Source organism: Penicillium longicatenatum (genome assembly GCF_028827895.1).
Source record: "Penicillium longicatenatum strain IBT 33135 chromosome Unknown contig_3_segment0_segment0, whole genome shotgun sequence".
Lineage (NCBI taxonomy): Eukaryota > Fungi > Ascomycota > Eurotiomycetes > Eurotiales > Aspergillaceae > Penicillium > Penicillium longicatenatum.
In genome coordinates, this window is record NW_026643121.1 from 421,743 (window position 1) to 436,618 (window position 14,876).

Here is a 14,876-nt window from a genome sequence, read left to right on the forward strand (position 1 = left end):
GCTAGGCTGCCCTAGGCTACATCCCAGGCAAGCTTGTTCGGCAGTGAGGCTTTGAACTGCCGATATACCGGGCAGACGTCGGGGGTTAGAAGTTGGTACATAGCTCTCAGAAATTCGATTTGGACAACTTCATGTAGAACTGTAAAGAGCTACTCCAAGAAAATATCGACAAACTGCGGTCTCGCCTGCACCCATTTCTTCAGGTAAATCCAAGCAATACCCACGCGACGTGATGTGAATCCAGTGCGTCGTATGAGCATAGTATTCACGACTGGGATCGGGAGAAGAGGTGCTCCCTTCTTATCCAAATATGTGAGCTCCCTCAACACTGCATTCTCACGCAGGTGTTCCTTAGGATCTCTATACTCAAAGTTTCCGGAATTGGTTGTTGCGTCTGGCGAAATGATGCCATTGAATGTACTGACTGACAGGGCAATGAATTCGAAATATTCGCCAAACTCTACATGTCTACGTAGGTCTGCTTGTAGGTCTGGATCCTGACCGATGAGGACACCCACTGTACCGTCGTCGTCGTCGATGATGGGGTAATCGCGGAGCAAGATTTCCTGGTCAGTCGGAAGATTGAGGCGAAAAAACGTCGACTGTGCACGTGTGAAAACGACGGTTGGCTCGAGTCTGGGCTCAAGCGATGCAGCGTGAGATACAGCTTCACTGGACGGTCTGGTTATCAGGCCTTGGAATTGCCATGATGTATGCATGCACGGCCATTGAGAGGTTATGGCCCTTTTGAGACTCGAAAGTGATGTCTTTCGAAGAAGCTTGAATGGATATGCGCTTTCTATGCACCCCTGTCCCCATGCAATGACTATGAATAAAAGCTGTTCGTCTTCGTACCCTTCGTTGTGGGTGGTTCTTGTTGATTCGTTGCCCTTCTCACAGAGGGAACATTGAAAATCAGGTGCTGAGCTGGGGGATATACTCTCAAACTTGAAACCATTCTCTGTCTGCTGACATGAATGCCATACGACCAGTGGTCCACAGTATCGAATTGGTCTTCGATTACAATCATCTAGCAGTAAATTTTCCCCCTTGGTCGAGGACCAGGACCAGCTGGGGATAAGAGCTCTTGGTGCAACGTTTGGTGACAAACCATCGCTTTTCCGATTCGCCTGGTTTGAGTCAGGACACCACAGTAACGCCTTGTCAAAGTCATTGCGTGGAAGCCCGAACCAAAGAGGATGCTTCTTCCCGTATAGCGCACTAGCCACACCCTCGATAGCGTTATAGATATCATATTGACTTCCCAGGTGGCGCTCTGAATAATTCCACACATGATTATAGAAGCTATCAACAAGCGGTTGCCATACCTGCGGATGTAGCCCGTTTGATGAATACAGAGCCTCTTGCCACATTCCATCTTCATCAAGGATGCTCTTGTCGCATTCGAAGAATGACTGGGAAGAACTGAAATAGAGCTTTCTTCTCCCCAGGATCCCTTCTTGGTATGTCCAGCCGCGCGTTGACCATACAGATGACCCACCAGTTATCTCTCTCCATCTAGGAACCATGTTGATGAGTTCGATTCCTGAGAGCTGACACTGGATTTGTTTCTGCGCTCTTTCGCTGCTCACGCCTGGAATTCCGTCATGCATGTCGCCATCTGTGGAGATGATCACGAATGCCGCGGATGAATATATCGCAGCCATGGACGCGATTTGCTCTGCTTGGTCACTCGGATCATCTTGAATAATGCAGTACTGATCCACCCATAGATAGTCCTCCTTGAGCTTGGTGCATATGAGGATCGCGTCGTTGATAGTCTTTGCCACATTTGAAGCAAGCAGTCCGCCGTCTTTCTGAAGCAATTTCAGGGTCGCTCGAGAGGTCATCTCCTTGGTCTTATTAGGATTGGGTCCCCACACATAGCTGAGTGCAACGTAGCGACAGTCATGAGACGGGGAGACAATGCATCGCCGCTGCACATCAATCAGTCGAAAATGAGCAGGTCTCACGCCTAGGTCTCGAGGTCCACAATCCGGATGTTTCTGTACGCAGGACGACAACCAGCCCGAGAGAAGATTCCAATCCACGAATCCACTGATTCTTTTGACTGTCCGGAATGTGTCTGGCATAGCATTGGTTCGAAACTGTCGCCGAGGCTGAGCCACGATTTTCTTGATCAACTGCTCAGCCATGCTAGTGCTTATTAGAGATGTATCAGCAGAGACTGAGATCCACATACAGCTCAGTATATCCAGTGCATGGTAACTCCAACACCTCCGTGGAATCATAATAAATCCGCCTCGCACCCATCCAAGCACCATCGGGGTACTGGAACTTCATAAATATTGATCCTCCACCTTCAACTATGATCTCCAAAAATCCACCTTCAAAATCGAAGTGTGAAGCTATCCCGGAGAAAAATTCATAGGGCATTGCGCTCCGGATGAGCAGATGGCAAAACGGGCAGCTTTGGCGCTTCTCGATGTCTTCGAACGCGCAGAATCGTATACTGCATTGTAACTTGCCCGATCTCAGACACTCCAGTAAGTGGTTCAGGCGCAAGTGGCGACAAAAGTCACAGAGTGACTTCTGTGCTTCGTGGGTATCTCTCTCGTTAGAGCAGGTTCCATGGAATAGGAGCTTGGTGAGTCGCTTTGATTCTTCTTGATTTGGCGTATCGGCGCTCTCGAACCGCAGAAGGGATTCTGTGCAGAGACGGCAGGAGTTACTCAGCCATTCATAAGTTATTTCCCTTGGATTTGCAAGGGCTTCCTTATCGTCGCTGTGTGCATCCATTTTGACTGTTGCTTGGACGTCAGAGGGCAATTCTGGAATCAGGCAACAGTTGGGTTCATTACTTTGACATCTAAATATTAGGAGCTACCTCGTCTGACAACACTCAAGACGATCATTGGTGCCAGTTCATGAATGCGGGGGTGAGTGATACCTGAGGAAAGAGCTGAAAAAGGGTTCGAGATACCTGGCGATTGGTCTCGATCAAACTTTACTTGCAGCTGTGTCCTTCAATTTTCTGTGTAGCATGTAGCCCGAAGCAAAAAGAACCGATTGGCATCCATCTGCTTGTGGCGTTTCTAGTAGCAAGACTTCGTCCTACTATTAGGTCCCAGATCAATTAGAGAAAAGGTTGCTGAAGTGGTGCTGACCACCTTGTTTGAATCGCCTTCATGGGTCAACAAAGGTTCTCCACATGAATCCATTAGTCTACCACACTACCCGAGAGGGCGGATAATGCGAGTAAGCCACACTACGGTGGTTCCATAGTCATGGGATCAATAGTTTTCGCCTATTCTTCTGGAACCAGGCTGCCGTGGGTACGAAAGAACATCAGACGTGAGTCGATTTAAATATCGAAAGACATGGTAGTGCTCTAGCGCTGTTTGATATCAACATAATCCGGTAATAATAGTCATAACTTCATTCAATAATCGTGTCGTCGTCCAAATCCGAAATAGCTACCTAAACACTCAAGTTTAGAAGCAGCCATCAAAGCGTAATTGGCAGAATATCATCGGAATCCGCCTGCTGGAAAAAATCTTGGACCCGCATATCCATGGGCAATGATACTTTGGATATCAATATTTCCATCACTGCGGGGACTCCAGAGCTTGATCAATATAAAACGACCAGATCTGGTAAAATTAGCACCTAGAAATGGAGAACAAAGGGAGACAAGGACATACGGAGGCGGATCAAACTTGATGCTGACCACGCTCTTCTCCCTCTCGATGAAGAAGCGAGCATGTGGCTTGAGGACCTCGCCATTGGATGTGGTCATCGCTGGGCCAGGAACGGGTGGAGGAGGAATCGGATCGATCAAACTTGGAGGTTGGCGGCGTCGTTGAGATAAATCGCCGTTCATTGAGCGGCGCGCGGAGCCAATTCGGCGTTGGATTTCTAGTCGGCGGCGGGTCATTGGATGATCTTCATCGTCGTCACTGGGACTGTCGTCATCGGTGTCGGAACAGAGTAGATCGTCTAGTTCGTTGGCTCTTTCCGGATCGGTGGTGACCGAGGCATTCAGACCGTCATCTTCCCTTTCCACAAACACGTTATCTTCAACGGTTTCATTGTACTCGGTGGTGACTCGGAATTCAGTCTGGGGATCATGTGTGGTCTGGGTTTCGGTGGCCAGATTGGAATCAGGGCCCATAAGCACGGTGCGGTCGAGAGATTGAAGAGGGGTTCGGAGCCCAGTTAAGTATTCTTGGGATGGTTGTAGACCCGTTCGGCGATATCCACGTCGGCGTCGTGTGCTGGAATACTGGATCTGATACTGAGCGGTTCGGGCAAGCAATTCATCCGACGTCATCGACACAAACACCATGCCTTCCTGGATTCTACTGGAGTCAGTCAAGTTCTAGAACCAATATAGCAGCACATACGGAGAATCGAACCCGGTACGAGGGGCCTTGATGACGATCTTCTTCAAGCAAAACGGTGCTTCATCTCTGTGACGAAGAATCACGTTGCAACGGTCAGACTTGGTGCTGTAAACAGTTTGATCATTCCGCAAAACATTCCCTGGGAAGAAATTGTCTCCTTCTTGATTGAAGACACCATCACAGCTGGCGATTTCCATTTTCAAGGCTCCGGGGACTACCTGGCCTTGGTGTCCATAGTTAAACCCACGGGATTCCTCACGATTGTCGTCAGCGTCCAGCTTACGCCGCTTCTGCCGGCGTTCGCGATCGCGGCTGTTCTGAGATTGAGGCATGAGTGATGGCGTAGGAAGTGATTCTCTTAGGTCTGGTCTGAACGAACGGCGTCGGTGACCTCTATTACTTGGTGGGCGGGGCTCAGGACTGGAAGGAGCCACAGTAGACGGCTGGCGTGGGGGAAGTTGATCCAGCAAGTTTCTTCGTGAATTTAAGTTGGGAATCGCTAGAAGTGAATGAAAGGCTTGTTGAAATGTGATGCGTCCATCCCGAGCTTGGTCAAGGTAATGATCTTCGATCTCTCGGTTTAACGTCTCCAAGGCACGAGTGGTATCATCCGTATTTATGTGGTTGCTTTCTTGATGGATCAGATTCCGGAGATATATTAAGCGTTCTCTTGGCCGAGCTGAAAGCTGGTTGTCGCGCGGGGTCCCGCTCGACTCTTCGTCAATCAATCGGTCTAAAAGGCGCGAAGTGGGATTCGCAAATTGAGTATCGGAAAGTATCGTGTCCAAGTCTGACTCGTGTTCATCTGGGCGCTGTCGCTGTGAATTGCGAGCCTCTTCCCTACGAGCCTCTAAATTGCGAGCGACAGGTTCCAGGTTCGGGTTGTCGTTGATAAGATCCCACAGTCGCTGTTGATAGTGTCCTCTCTCGGGAACAATAGCAGTAGAGTTTTGATCACTGGGAAGCGATGGTCGGCGGGACGAAGCAGGAGGATGATCGTAGTTTTCTGACTTGGACGCCTGTGAGTTTAGGAAGTAGAGTCAGGGATGTCAAACATACCATACTGTGTGGTTAGTGGGAGCGAGGTAACACTTCCAGGTTATTTGTTTACCTGGAACAGAAAGACTGAGGGTTCAGACTTCATACAAAACCGGAAAATATGATATCCAAGACTGCGCCATGGAGAAAGAAAGAGATACACAACTATCGATCGACAGTTGACTCCGGTGCTTCCCTGTACCTTCGCACGTGATAAGATTAGGTCATTGTGGGGAGCTTCTTTATCGGAGAGCTTCTTCCTTCTCTCCACTCCGCACTCCTACTACCGCCGATATGACTGAGTCTGAGAAACAGGAGAATGGCCAGATCAGCGCCGGTAGGTAGATTTTCGTTTTGTTATAGAGCAAGTACTCACAAAGTTCAGATGAGATCGCTCTCTATGATCGTCAAATCCGACTATGGGGCATGCAGGCGCAAGAGAAGTAATAAGACCCAGTGAGCATGTCGTGTCTGATACTGACATCTTGTCCCAGGATCCGCTCGGCCAACATTCTCTTGATCACTGTGAAAGCCCTTGCGAATGAAGTTGCCAAGAATCTTGTGTTGGCAGGTATCGGTTCTCTAACCATCATTGACCATGAGCCGGTGACGGAGAACGACCTGGAGGGACAATTCTTTTTGGAGGAAGTATACCGTGATAAAGAACTCATCAAGCAAGGAAAAAATGTATGTTGATATCCCCAGGCCCTTTCGCCCATCTTTTGATTCAGCTCTTGAGGCTAACAGTTCAAAGCGCGCCGAGATTGCCGGTCCTCAGATCAAGCGCATGAACCCACGAGTCAAGCTCACCATTGACACCGATGACGTCCGAATAAAGCAACCTGATTTCTTTGCCCAATTTGATATCACAATTGCAACGGAACTTGACTTCAGCACCAACGCAACCATCAACGCAGCCTGTCGCCTTGCAAACCGCCCTTTCTACGCCGCTGGCCTTCATGGACTCTATGGCTACGTCTTCGCAGACCTCATCTCTCACGACTTTGTGATCGAGCGCGAAAAATCTAATGTGCCCCCGGCAACCCAAGAAACACCAACACGCAGCATTGTGAAGGTCACCACTAAGCAAAAGGACAAGAAGACGGACAAGACAATCGAACTAGTCACCAAGCGCGAATCCTACTCGCCGCTTATTCTGGCAAACACCTCGCCTCTTCCAGAGGACTTTACCCGTCTTCCCCGTCGCCGGAAACAGGTCACACCTCTTCTTAGCTGCCTGCGCGCGCTATGGGGATTCGAAAAGATTTCCGGCGGCCGGCGCCCCACAAATAACCACGCCGATCTAGAACTCTTCACCAAGCTTGCAAGTGAAAGCCACCAGGAACTCAAACTCGACATGAGATCCCTAGACTCCATTTTTCTGCGTATGTTCCTCCAGAACCTGGGCAGCGAATTGAGTCCCATCGCTGCGTTCCTCGGTGGTGCACTAGCACAGGATGTGATTAATGTTCTCTCTGCGCGAGAACAGCCATTACAAAACATGCTTCTTTTCGATGGCGACAAGAATGTCGGTCCTATTTACCCTCTTCACCCGTTCTTTCCCGCCGACATGAATGTGGAGGCACTGGCTGCCGTGCCGCCGGTTTCCAATCCCATTCCCTTGGGGCAGCAGCCCTCTACTACTATTCCATTACGTATGGATGATGCGCCTAATAAGGCGTGAATTGGGTGCTTGGTGGGGGCGTTTAAATCAATTCAGGATTTGGGTCTGGACGGGATGATATCTTGGATATCTTTGGTAATACTTCATCAAATGTTCCAAATTTCACTTACGAATCATATGTTGTACGATAGCGGGTAAGAATGCATTGCCTTCATTTAGATCTTCTTCATCAAGTCGCGCTTGTTTCATATTGCAAAAAGAGTCCATTTATGTTCAAAATTAAGGTACGCTACTTGATGTTTTCTGGTATGTTATACCCCCAACCTAGACGCCAAAAAAGTGCAAGTACAGATAAACCAGCCATCTAATGAACATAGTCAAGAGGGGAAACAGAGCTCAACCAAATCAAGCGTGAGTTGTTTCTTTTGCGCCCATCTCTTCATCGGTCGTCTTCTTAGGGCCCATAGAGGTGCCCTCCTCATCTTCATCGTCACTAATGAGGCCCTGCAACTCAAAGCCTTCGGCATCCTGAATGCGCTGGGCTTCGGAGTTGGAACGAGCACGTCCGTTGCCATTCATGTGGATTCCGTTAACGTTGCTGTACTTGGGGGCTTCTTCTTCCTCGTTACCATTGGGCCAAGCGTGGACGGCGTAGATATGCAGTAGCACGTTGACGACTAGGAAAGTTAGTGGTGAATCGTTATGGGGAATCCATGCGAACTTACATAGGAACATAATGAAGGCAACGCTGTAGAGGATCAGCACGTAGGAGACGTGAGTAATACCCGCGTCGTTAAGGAGCTGCATTTGTTCCTCGGTGGCGCCCATGAACAAGAATCCAGAGGCGTACAGCAACTGTTATTATTAGCAAAAGATTACTTCCATCAGGGGAAGGGGACGTACAAATGGTGTCAGGTACTGGAAGCTGTTCGGGTCACGACCACTCATGCTAATAGCAGGCTTATCACGCAGCACGAACGAGATCTCGATAACACGAGTCAAACCAGCAGCCATCAATGTGTACCCAAAGACGGTATGGATCATAGTACTGATCATCAAACTCTGTGCATGAGCAGACATCGCATAACCAGTCATCATGATCACAATCGCAGGAATAAGATTGCGCTTAGGACGCCCATCACGGCTGCGACTCAACCACATTCCCAGAAGACCAGCACACCACCAAACAATACCCATAGTGGTGTGCTGCAAATCGTTGTGCGCCCATGGCTGTCCCCACCGGTGCTCGGTGAAGGTATTCACACAGCCCCAAGCCGCAATAATCAACGAGTCGAAGAACTCCTGGCTCCGTCCCGTCCGGCGTAACCAGTACTGTCCCACCAAGAGAAGAATGGTCAAGCAGATACCGTACCCGATGAAAGCAGAGCCCATGATGAAGTGCGCAAGACACTGACCCATGTGATCGGCCTGGCAGAAGCCCATCATGGCAATACCACCGAAGAGCATCTGTGCCCAGCTAACAACCGGCATGAGCTTTCCGAGAACACCGTGCGCAAGCACAAAGATCCACCTGATACGGCCCTGGCCGCCCTTCTCAAGATGCAACTTCAAGTAGAATCCCAGTCCAACTTGCGCGACAAGCATGAGCATCAACCAGTTTGCGAAGGAGTGGTGGACGTTCGGCGCGAACTGACGACCCTTGTGCGCGTGGCCGAGGAAATAGGCAACGACGGCGATAACGGTTCCAACTACTTGGACGGGAACGTGCCAGCGAGAACGAACGATCTGTTCCTTTTTTTAGATTGAGGCGCGTGGAGGGGAGAGATAGATACGTACACCTAGAACCATACCAAATGGGAAGACAAGCCCGAATGTGAAGCCCATAAGGATCATATGGATCCATAAGGTCGAGTCCTGAGACTGTTAGTATAGGCATCCGACACGTAACCTCTGATAAGGGAGGGGGCGACAAACAATCGGATCTTGAGAGACGGTTTCCCCCTCGGGAACATTTTCATGACCGCCGTGGGCTGTGACGAGCCCAATAACCAGAAACAGGGCCCAGAGGGACCTTTGCTTCAAGAGATCCATGATGGAGTGTGAGTTTGAGTGGGTTGAAGAAGTGGAAAGGGAAAAAGGGAAGCGGCCAAATCAGGCAATGTCGATCTCACGAATCCGGAGCATCCGATTACTTTCATTGAACCAACAACGCCCAACTATCAAGCAATGTTAAATGACCACAGTTTCGCCCTTTGATCACCTACACTTCATTTCTTCCAGATTACCTCCCTGTTTACTTCCCCTGAGCCAACTCTTCCTCATCACCGCAACCATCCACTGATTATTCAGCGCATCAGCTGATTGGCTCTCTCGGGCTGACTTGCATCGGTTCCCCACATGGCGGAACGGGAACAACGCTTAGTGAGTAGTAGACTTGGCTAGGATATGATGACTTGCTGACCGGAATGTAGAAGGCGCTTCGAGCCTCAATTGCACAGCTCGAATCTGATTTATCTCTGTTGGAGAAGGAGGTCGCAGAGAGCAAAGCGGAGCTGCGGTATGTACTAGGAGTGGTCTACATGCCTGAACCTTGCGCATATCGACAAAGTATGGTGCTAATGCGATGTGGTCCAGGAATGATCCCAGCACAACAGTACAACGACATGTCCGTCTATTGCATGAGTACAATGAAGTCAAGGATGCAGCGCAGGGATTGATGGGGTTGATTGCAGATGCAAAAGGAGTCAGAGTAGCGGAGATTCACAAGGAATATGGAGTTGACGAGAAGGACTGAGATCTCAATTGATACCCTACTCTTTGCTTGTCTTCTGATCACCACTTGATCGATGCATTTACGATTTGATTGATGGAAAGTTTAGAATTCATTCATTCATGGTTTTAGCAATCAACATTCCAGAGGCATAGACAACCAATCAAGTCTAGCGCGAAGTCATACCAAGATTTGCGGCAGGGAATGTGTCTTCAATAGACACATACAGGTAATAAGTTCAAGACGGTTAGGGCGGCGGGTATATGAAACAGCCATGCGTCAGCACAGAGCTACCAGGGCACCGCAGTAGAATGAGACTTTTGGCGGTAAAGAAACGGCGTTTGGGTTGGAGGGAGGCTGTGGGCTATCGCACAGCATCATGAGACTAATACATGTGTCTTGAACGAAGTCGAACGGCATAAAACGAGTTGGCCAAATTGTGCGGATCAAACAGTCTTTTCGAGGCTCTGCAGGTTGACAAGTTCATAGTAGCGGCCCCTCTTCCTCATCAACTCGATGTGGTTCCCGGCTTCAGCAACCTTGCCATCTTCGAACACGTAGATGATGTCGGCATTCCGGATGGTGCTCAATCGGTGAGCCACGGATACGGTAGTACGACCTTTGGCCGCGGCATCTAAAGCAGTTTGCACAATCTTTTCAGATTCGGAGTCAAGAGCCGATGTAGCCTCATCGAGCAACAAGATCTTGGGACGACGTAAAAGAGCCCGAGCAATGGCCACGCGCTGCTTCTGACCACCGGATAGCATGCCGCCTTTGTTACCAACGATAGTGTTGAAACTATCACTGTGTGGAGTTAGCATATGACGAGTCAAAGTAAAGGGGGGTAGACATTACGGTAGAGATGTGATGAAGTCGTAGATGTTAGCATCACGGCAGGCCTTCTCGATATCGGCATCGGTGACATGGCGTCGCTCGACCCCCAACATGATATTTTCCTTAATAGTACCCTGGTATAGAGTAGGCTCCTGGCTGACCAGGGCAAGATGCTCTCGGTAAGATTTAACGTTGAGGTCGGCGATATTGCGGCCATCGACGTAGACACCGCCATCCACGCAGTCATAAAAGCGCTCCAATAAGGAAATAGTCGTACTCTTTCCACATCCAGATGGTCCAACCAGCGCGACATACTGACCGGGTTTAATGGTCAAGTCCAGACCGCGCAGGACAGGCTGATCTGGGCGAGTGGGATAGCTAAAATGCACATCACGGAATTCAATCTCGCCCTCCATCTTCCAGACACGCTCACCCTCTTCAGACCATGTGTCGATAGGAGGCTCACGTTCTAGTAAGATACGGGTCTGGATGGCCGCATTTTTGGCTTTGCCCATATCGGGGGAGAAGGAGAAAACCGTGCCGGCCGACTGAGCACCAAACAGAATTTCGGTAAAACAGACGAAAAATCCAAGAAGATTGAGGTCGCCGCGAGATACCAGAGTCCCACCCCACCAGAAGCCAAGGGCAACACAGAAGAACACCATGGCCATAGAGGCAGCATAGAGAGTTGAAGACTTGGCAACCGCAATAAGACTGCTATAGGTCTGAGCCTCTAATTGCAGGTGGAAGTGCCTTGCCACGTCATCTTCACGAGTAAGAGCAGCCACAGTACGGATGGCACTAGTAGCTTCACAAGCATAAGCAGCAGATTGAGCGTATGCTTTCTTAGAGCGGCTCTGAAACCTGGCAAGCATCTCGAACCGATAGTAGCCACATGCCAGGAGAACAGGGACACCACACATCACAACTAAAGCAAGCTGCCAGCTGAAGGCAAGACCAATGATTATACTGACTATCAAAGTGGTACTGCATGATAGGATGGTTCCAAGAGTCTGACCACTAATGCCAGCGAGAGACTTCGTCTGAGTCGAAAGAAAAGAAGTCAGTGCACCGACGCTGTTCTCTTCACGATCGAAGAAGTTCATGTCCTGACGAAGGATGGCGCGGAAAGCCTTGCTCCGGGCATTGCAGATCAAGCGTTCGGAGCAGTATGCAAAGGAAACACCCATGGCCCCGGAGGTGAAAAACTGAGAGATTCCAGTTACTAAGAACATCAAGGACCAGAAGTTAACATCTGAGCGAAGTTCTTTGTATTCACGCGGGGGAAGAGAGATAGCCCCTATTGCCTGAGAATACAAGAAAGCTTGGATGGGTTGACCACAGCCGGCAAGCATCGCAAAGATAAACCCAACCGTCAAGGCCTTCCACTCATTCGAATTGAACTCAAATGTGAACTTAATCAGCGAAAGTAGGGAGTACTGCTGTGGCTCCATGGGTTCCTCTTCCGCAAGAATGAAGCTTGAACTGCAGTCATCGTCACCAGCCTCCATTCCGAGGTAGCTATGACGCAGGTACTCAGTTGGATTGACTGCCTTTATGGAATCCATAGTGTTCGAGATATCTTGGGAAAACATGCCGAGGGCAGCACGATCTTCGGGGCGGAGCAACATAGTTGCACGCTGATTTCTGTCAGGGTAGAAAGTGGGCGGGCGTATCATCGAGCCACGGTTCCAGGAGCCACGCATAGCAGGATGGAACATCGAGTGAGGACGTAATGTCGAGCAGGGATGAGCAATAGATGTGTGGCGAACCATAGAGCGATGGCGATCCAGAGGCTCATGGTGAACAACGGAGCCTTGACGGATCACAGAACTATGACGAACAACAGAGCCCTGGCGGATCACTGAGCTACGGCGAACAATGGATCCCTGCCGCATCACAGAGCCATGGCGAGCGACAGAACCACGACGGAACATAGAAGACGGATCAGCCGTCGACGCACGCCACATAGTCTTGATGCGATGCTTAGAGGCGTCAGACTGTTCGATTAACATATCAGGGTCTAATTCGTCATCATCCTTCTTGGTTTCCGCGATGTGTTGGGCTGCGACCAAAGAGTGGTAGTGACCCTTCTTTTCAAGCAACTCTTCATGCGTGCCCTGCTCTTGGATTTCGCCCTTAACGAACACAACAATGTTGTGAGCGTTCTTGATGGTAGATAGTCGGTGGGCAATGACGATAGTAGTGCGCCCCTCAGCAGCCTTGTCAAGAGCAGCCTGTACTACGCCCTCAGACTTCGTATCAAGGGCTGAGGTAGCCTCGTCCAACAAAAGAATCTTGGGGTTTGACACAACGGCTCGAGCAATCGCAATACGCTGCTTCTGTCCACCCGATAGTAGAAGACCGCTCTGGCCAACATTGGTCTCGTATCCTTCTGGAAGAGCAGTGATGAAATCGTGGGCGTTAGCCATTTTCGCGGCATTCTCAATAAGCTCCCGGATCCTCCATTCTGGCTTGTATTCATGTCGAGTTCCAATTAGACCATAGCGAATATTTTGGCTAATGCTAGATCGGAAGAGTATGGGCTCTTGGCTCACTAGAGAGATCTGCTGACGCAACCATCGTAAATTTAGAGTTCCAAGATCATGGCCATCAAGAGAAACAGTTCCGCTAACAGGAAGGTAGAATCTCTCAATCAGCCCCACAGCGGTGGACTTGCCGGAACCCGAAGGCCCAACCAGAGCTGTGACTGTGCCTGCAGGGCATGTCAAGTTCATTTCCTTCATAATAGTCACATCTGGCCGTGATGGGTAGATATGCTTGACATTCTCAAAGCGGATATCTCCCTTAATAGAGGGCAGACACATCCCCTCATCAGAGGTCGGGTTGAGAGGGGAATTACGTTCGATCGTACCGAAGATCTTGGTACCAGCAGCCACGGCATTGGTAAACGCCTGAGCGTTAGGGCTGATGTTACCTAGACTGAATGAGCCTGTGAGAATGGCCATCAGAATAGTCAGAACGGCTCCAACGTCGATTTCACCCTTGACTAGGTATCGGGATCCCATCCAGAATCCCAACCCATAGTTCAGGAACATAATAGAAAACATAGATGCAACCAGCAACCCCGTTGCCATCTGCATTCGCGTGCCCCATCGTTCAGCCCTCTTCAGATGGCTCTCATATTGTCGAGCGAGCTTTTCCTGCGTGCCAAAAGCTGTGGCATTGCGGATCGAGCTAATCACTTCCTCGGCGACAGTGCCACCAGCACCATAGCACTGCAGAGAAAGTTCACTGTACTTGACAATAAAGCGCGATCCAATGGAGCCTAGCAGCACCATAGCGATCACGGTGGAGGTACAAATTCCGGCCAGTTTGGCATACTTGCAGTAGGCGACAATAAAGGCAGTAACAAAGGTTGATATAGCAGTCAGAGTAAGGCCAACCTTCTCAGAAATCCCTTCCTGTATCAGGTTCGTGTCGCCAGTAATACGGGTAGTGATCTCACCGGCACCCTGCTTATCGAAGTAGCCGATGTTCTGGCGCAGGATCGCCTCGAGGTATTTCTCCCGGATCTGCTGGGTAACGTGCTCGCCCGTATGCATAAAGCCAACCATACTGATGTACACAGTAATAAACTCGCCAATTCCCAGATAGAGGTAGTATACTACCTTATGGTTGAGTTCGTGCATAAAGGCCTCCTTCTCCATCGCGCCAGTCGAAACTTTGGCAAAGTCTGAGCTCATCGAGCCAAAAATAATTGCAAATAAGGGGTGCGCAACGCCGGCCGTAATCGCGCATACGGCGCTGATGGCCACAATAATCAGATCGCGGCGAGAGGCAAACTTGTAAAGACCGAATAAAGTAACAGTGGAGTTGAGCTGGTCCAGCTGGCTTTTAAGTATTTGCTTTTCATCGTGAGGCAGGTGGGCATATATGGCGTCTTCTTCGGAAAGGGGACTCGTTCCGGCGTCTTTCTCATCGGGGAGGAGATGATAAGCGGAATTCGGTAGATCAAGATGTGGATTGGGTAGCTCCTTGTTGAGGTCAATCACGCCCTTCTTAACGGGGACCTCAACCAATTCGACGGCCAGCGCCGAGAAATCCTGCTTTTTGGTCAAGTCCGGACGGTGCATAATGGATGTCGACTATATCGTTGAACCAATGCTGAGGAGACGAAGGTCGCGCGATCTGGTTATAATAAGAGGGTCGGCTCCTCGCGAGAGGTCGCAGAGCCTTTGGCGTCACCAAGCTTGGGTGTATTGTATTCGTAGATCGCCGATACAGAAAGTTGGATGGAAATAGAGACTTGAGACTGGAC

General features: G+C 49.7%; 6 protein-coding genes across 6 annotated transcripts; 2 read left to right on the forward strand and 4 right to left on the reverse strand.

Moving 5' to 3' along the window:
- Positions 1-149: 149 nt before the first annotated feature.
- Positions 150-2,156, reverse strand: N7484_005520 (HET domain-containing protein; the record flags this gene model as incomplete). Its single annotated transcript, XM_057115939.1, has 1 exon — positions 150-2,156. One exon carries the CDS (start codon positions 2,154-2,156, stop codon positions 150-152), a length of 2,007 nt encoding a protein of 668 aa, XP_056971822.1.
- Positions 2,157-3,490: 1,334 nt separating this feature from the next.
- Positions 3,491-5,429, reverse strand: N7484_005521 (uncharacterized protein; the record flags this gene model as incomplete). Its single annotated transcript, XM_057115940.1, has 4 exons — positions 3,491-3,614; positions 3,666-4,322; positions 4,368-5,386; positions 5,427-5,429. 4 exons carry the CDS (start codon positions 5,427-5,429, stop codon positions 3,491-3,493), a joined length of 1,803 nt encoding a protein of 600 aa, XP_056971823.1.
- A 270-nt stretch (positions 5,430-5,699) lies between these two features.
- On the forward strand, positions 5,700-7,089 carry N7484_005522 (E1 ubiquitin-activating protein AOS1; the record flags this gene model as incomplete). The annotated part of the gene is made up of 4 exons (XM_057115941.1): positions 5,700-5,742; positions 5,791-5,848; positions 5,900-6,092; positions 6,160-7,089. 4 exons carry the CDS (start codon positions 5,700-5,702, stop codon positions 7,087-7,089), a joined length of 1,224 nt encoding a protein of 407 aa, XP_056971824.1.
- A 345-nt stretch (positions 7,090-7,434) lies between these two features.
- On the reverse strand, positions 7,435-9,081 carry N7484_005523 (Ytp1 family protein; the record flags this gene model as incomplete). The annotated part of the gene is made up of 5 exons (XM_057115942.1): positions 7,435-7,706; positions 7,755-7,884; positions 7,933-8,775; positions 8,827-8,904; positions 8,965-9,081. 5 exons carry the CDS (start codon positions 9,079-9,081, stop codon positions 7,435-7,437), a joined length of 1,440 nt encoding a protein of 479 aa, XP_056971825.1.
- Positions 9,082-9,387: 306 nt separating this feature from the next.
- N7484_005524 (SWI5/SAE3 family protein) lies at positions 9,388-9,784 on the forward strand (the record flags this gene model as incomplete). The annotated part of the gene is made up of 3 exons (XM_057115943.1): positions 9,388-9,411; positions 9,462-9,547; positions 9,625-9,784. The coding sequence occupies 3 exons, from the start codon at positions 9,388-9,390 to the stop codon at positions 9,782-9,784; spliced, it is 270 nt and encodes an 89-aa protein (XP_056971826.1).
- Positions 9,785-10,206: 422 nt separating this feature from the next.
- Positions 10,207-14,691, reverse strand: mdr1 (ABC multidrug transporter Mdr1; the record flags this gene model as incomplete). Its single annotated transcript, XM_057115944.1, has 2 exons — positions 10,207-10,564; positions 10,616-14,691. 2 exons carry the CDS (start codon positions 14,689-14,691, stop codon positions 10,207-10,209), a joined length of 4,434 nt encoding a protein of 1,477 aa, XP_056971827.1.
- Positions 14,692-14,876: the final 185 nt, after the last annotated feature.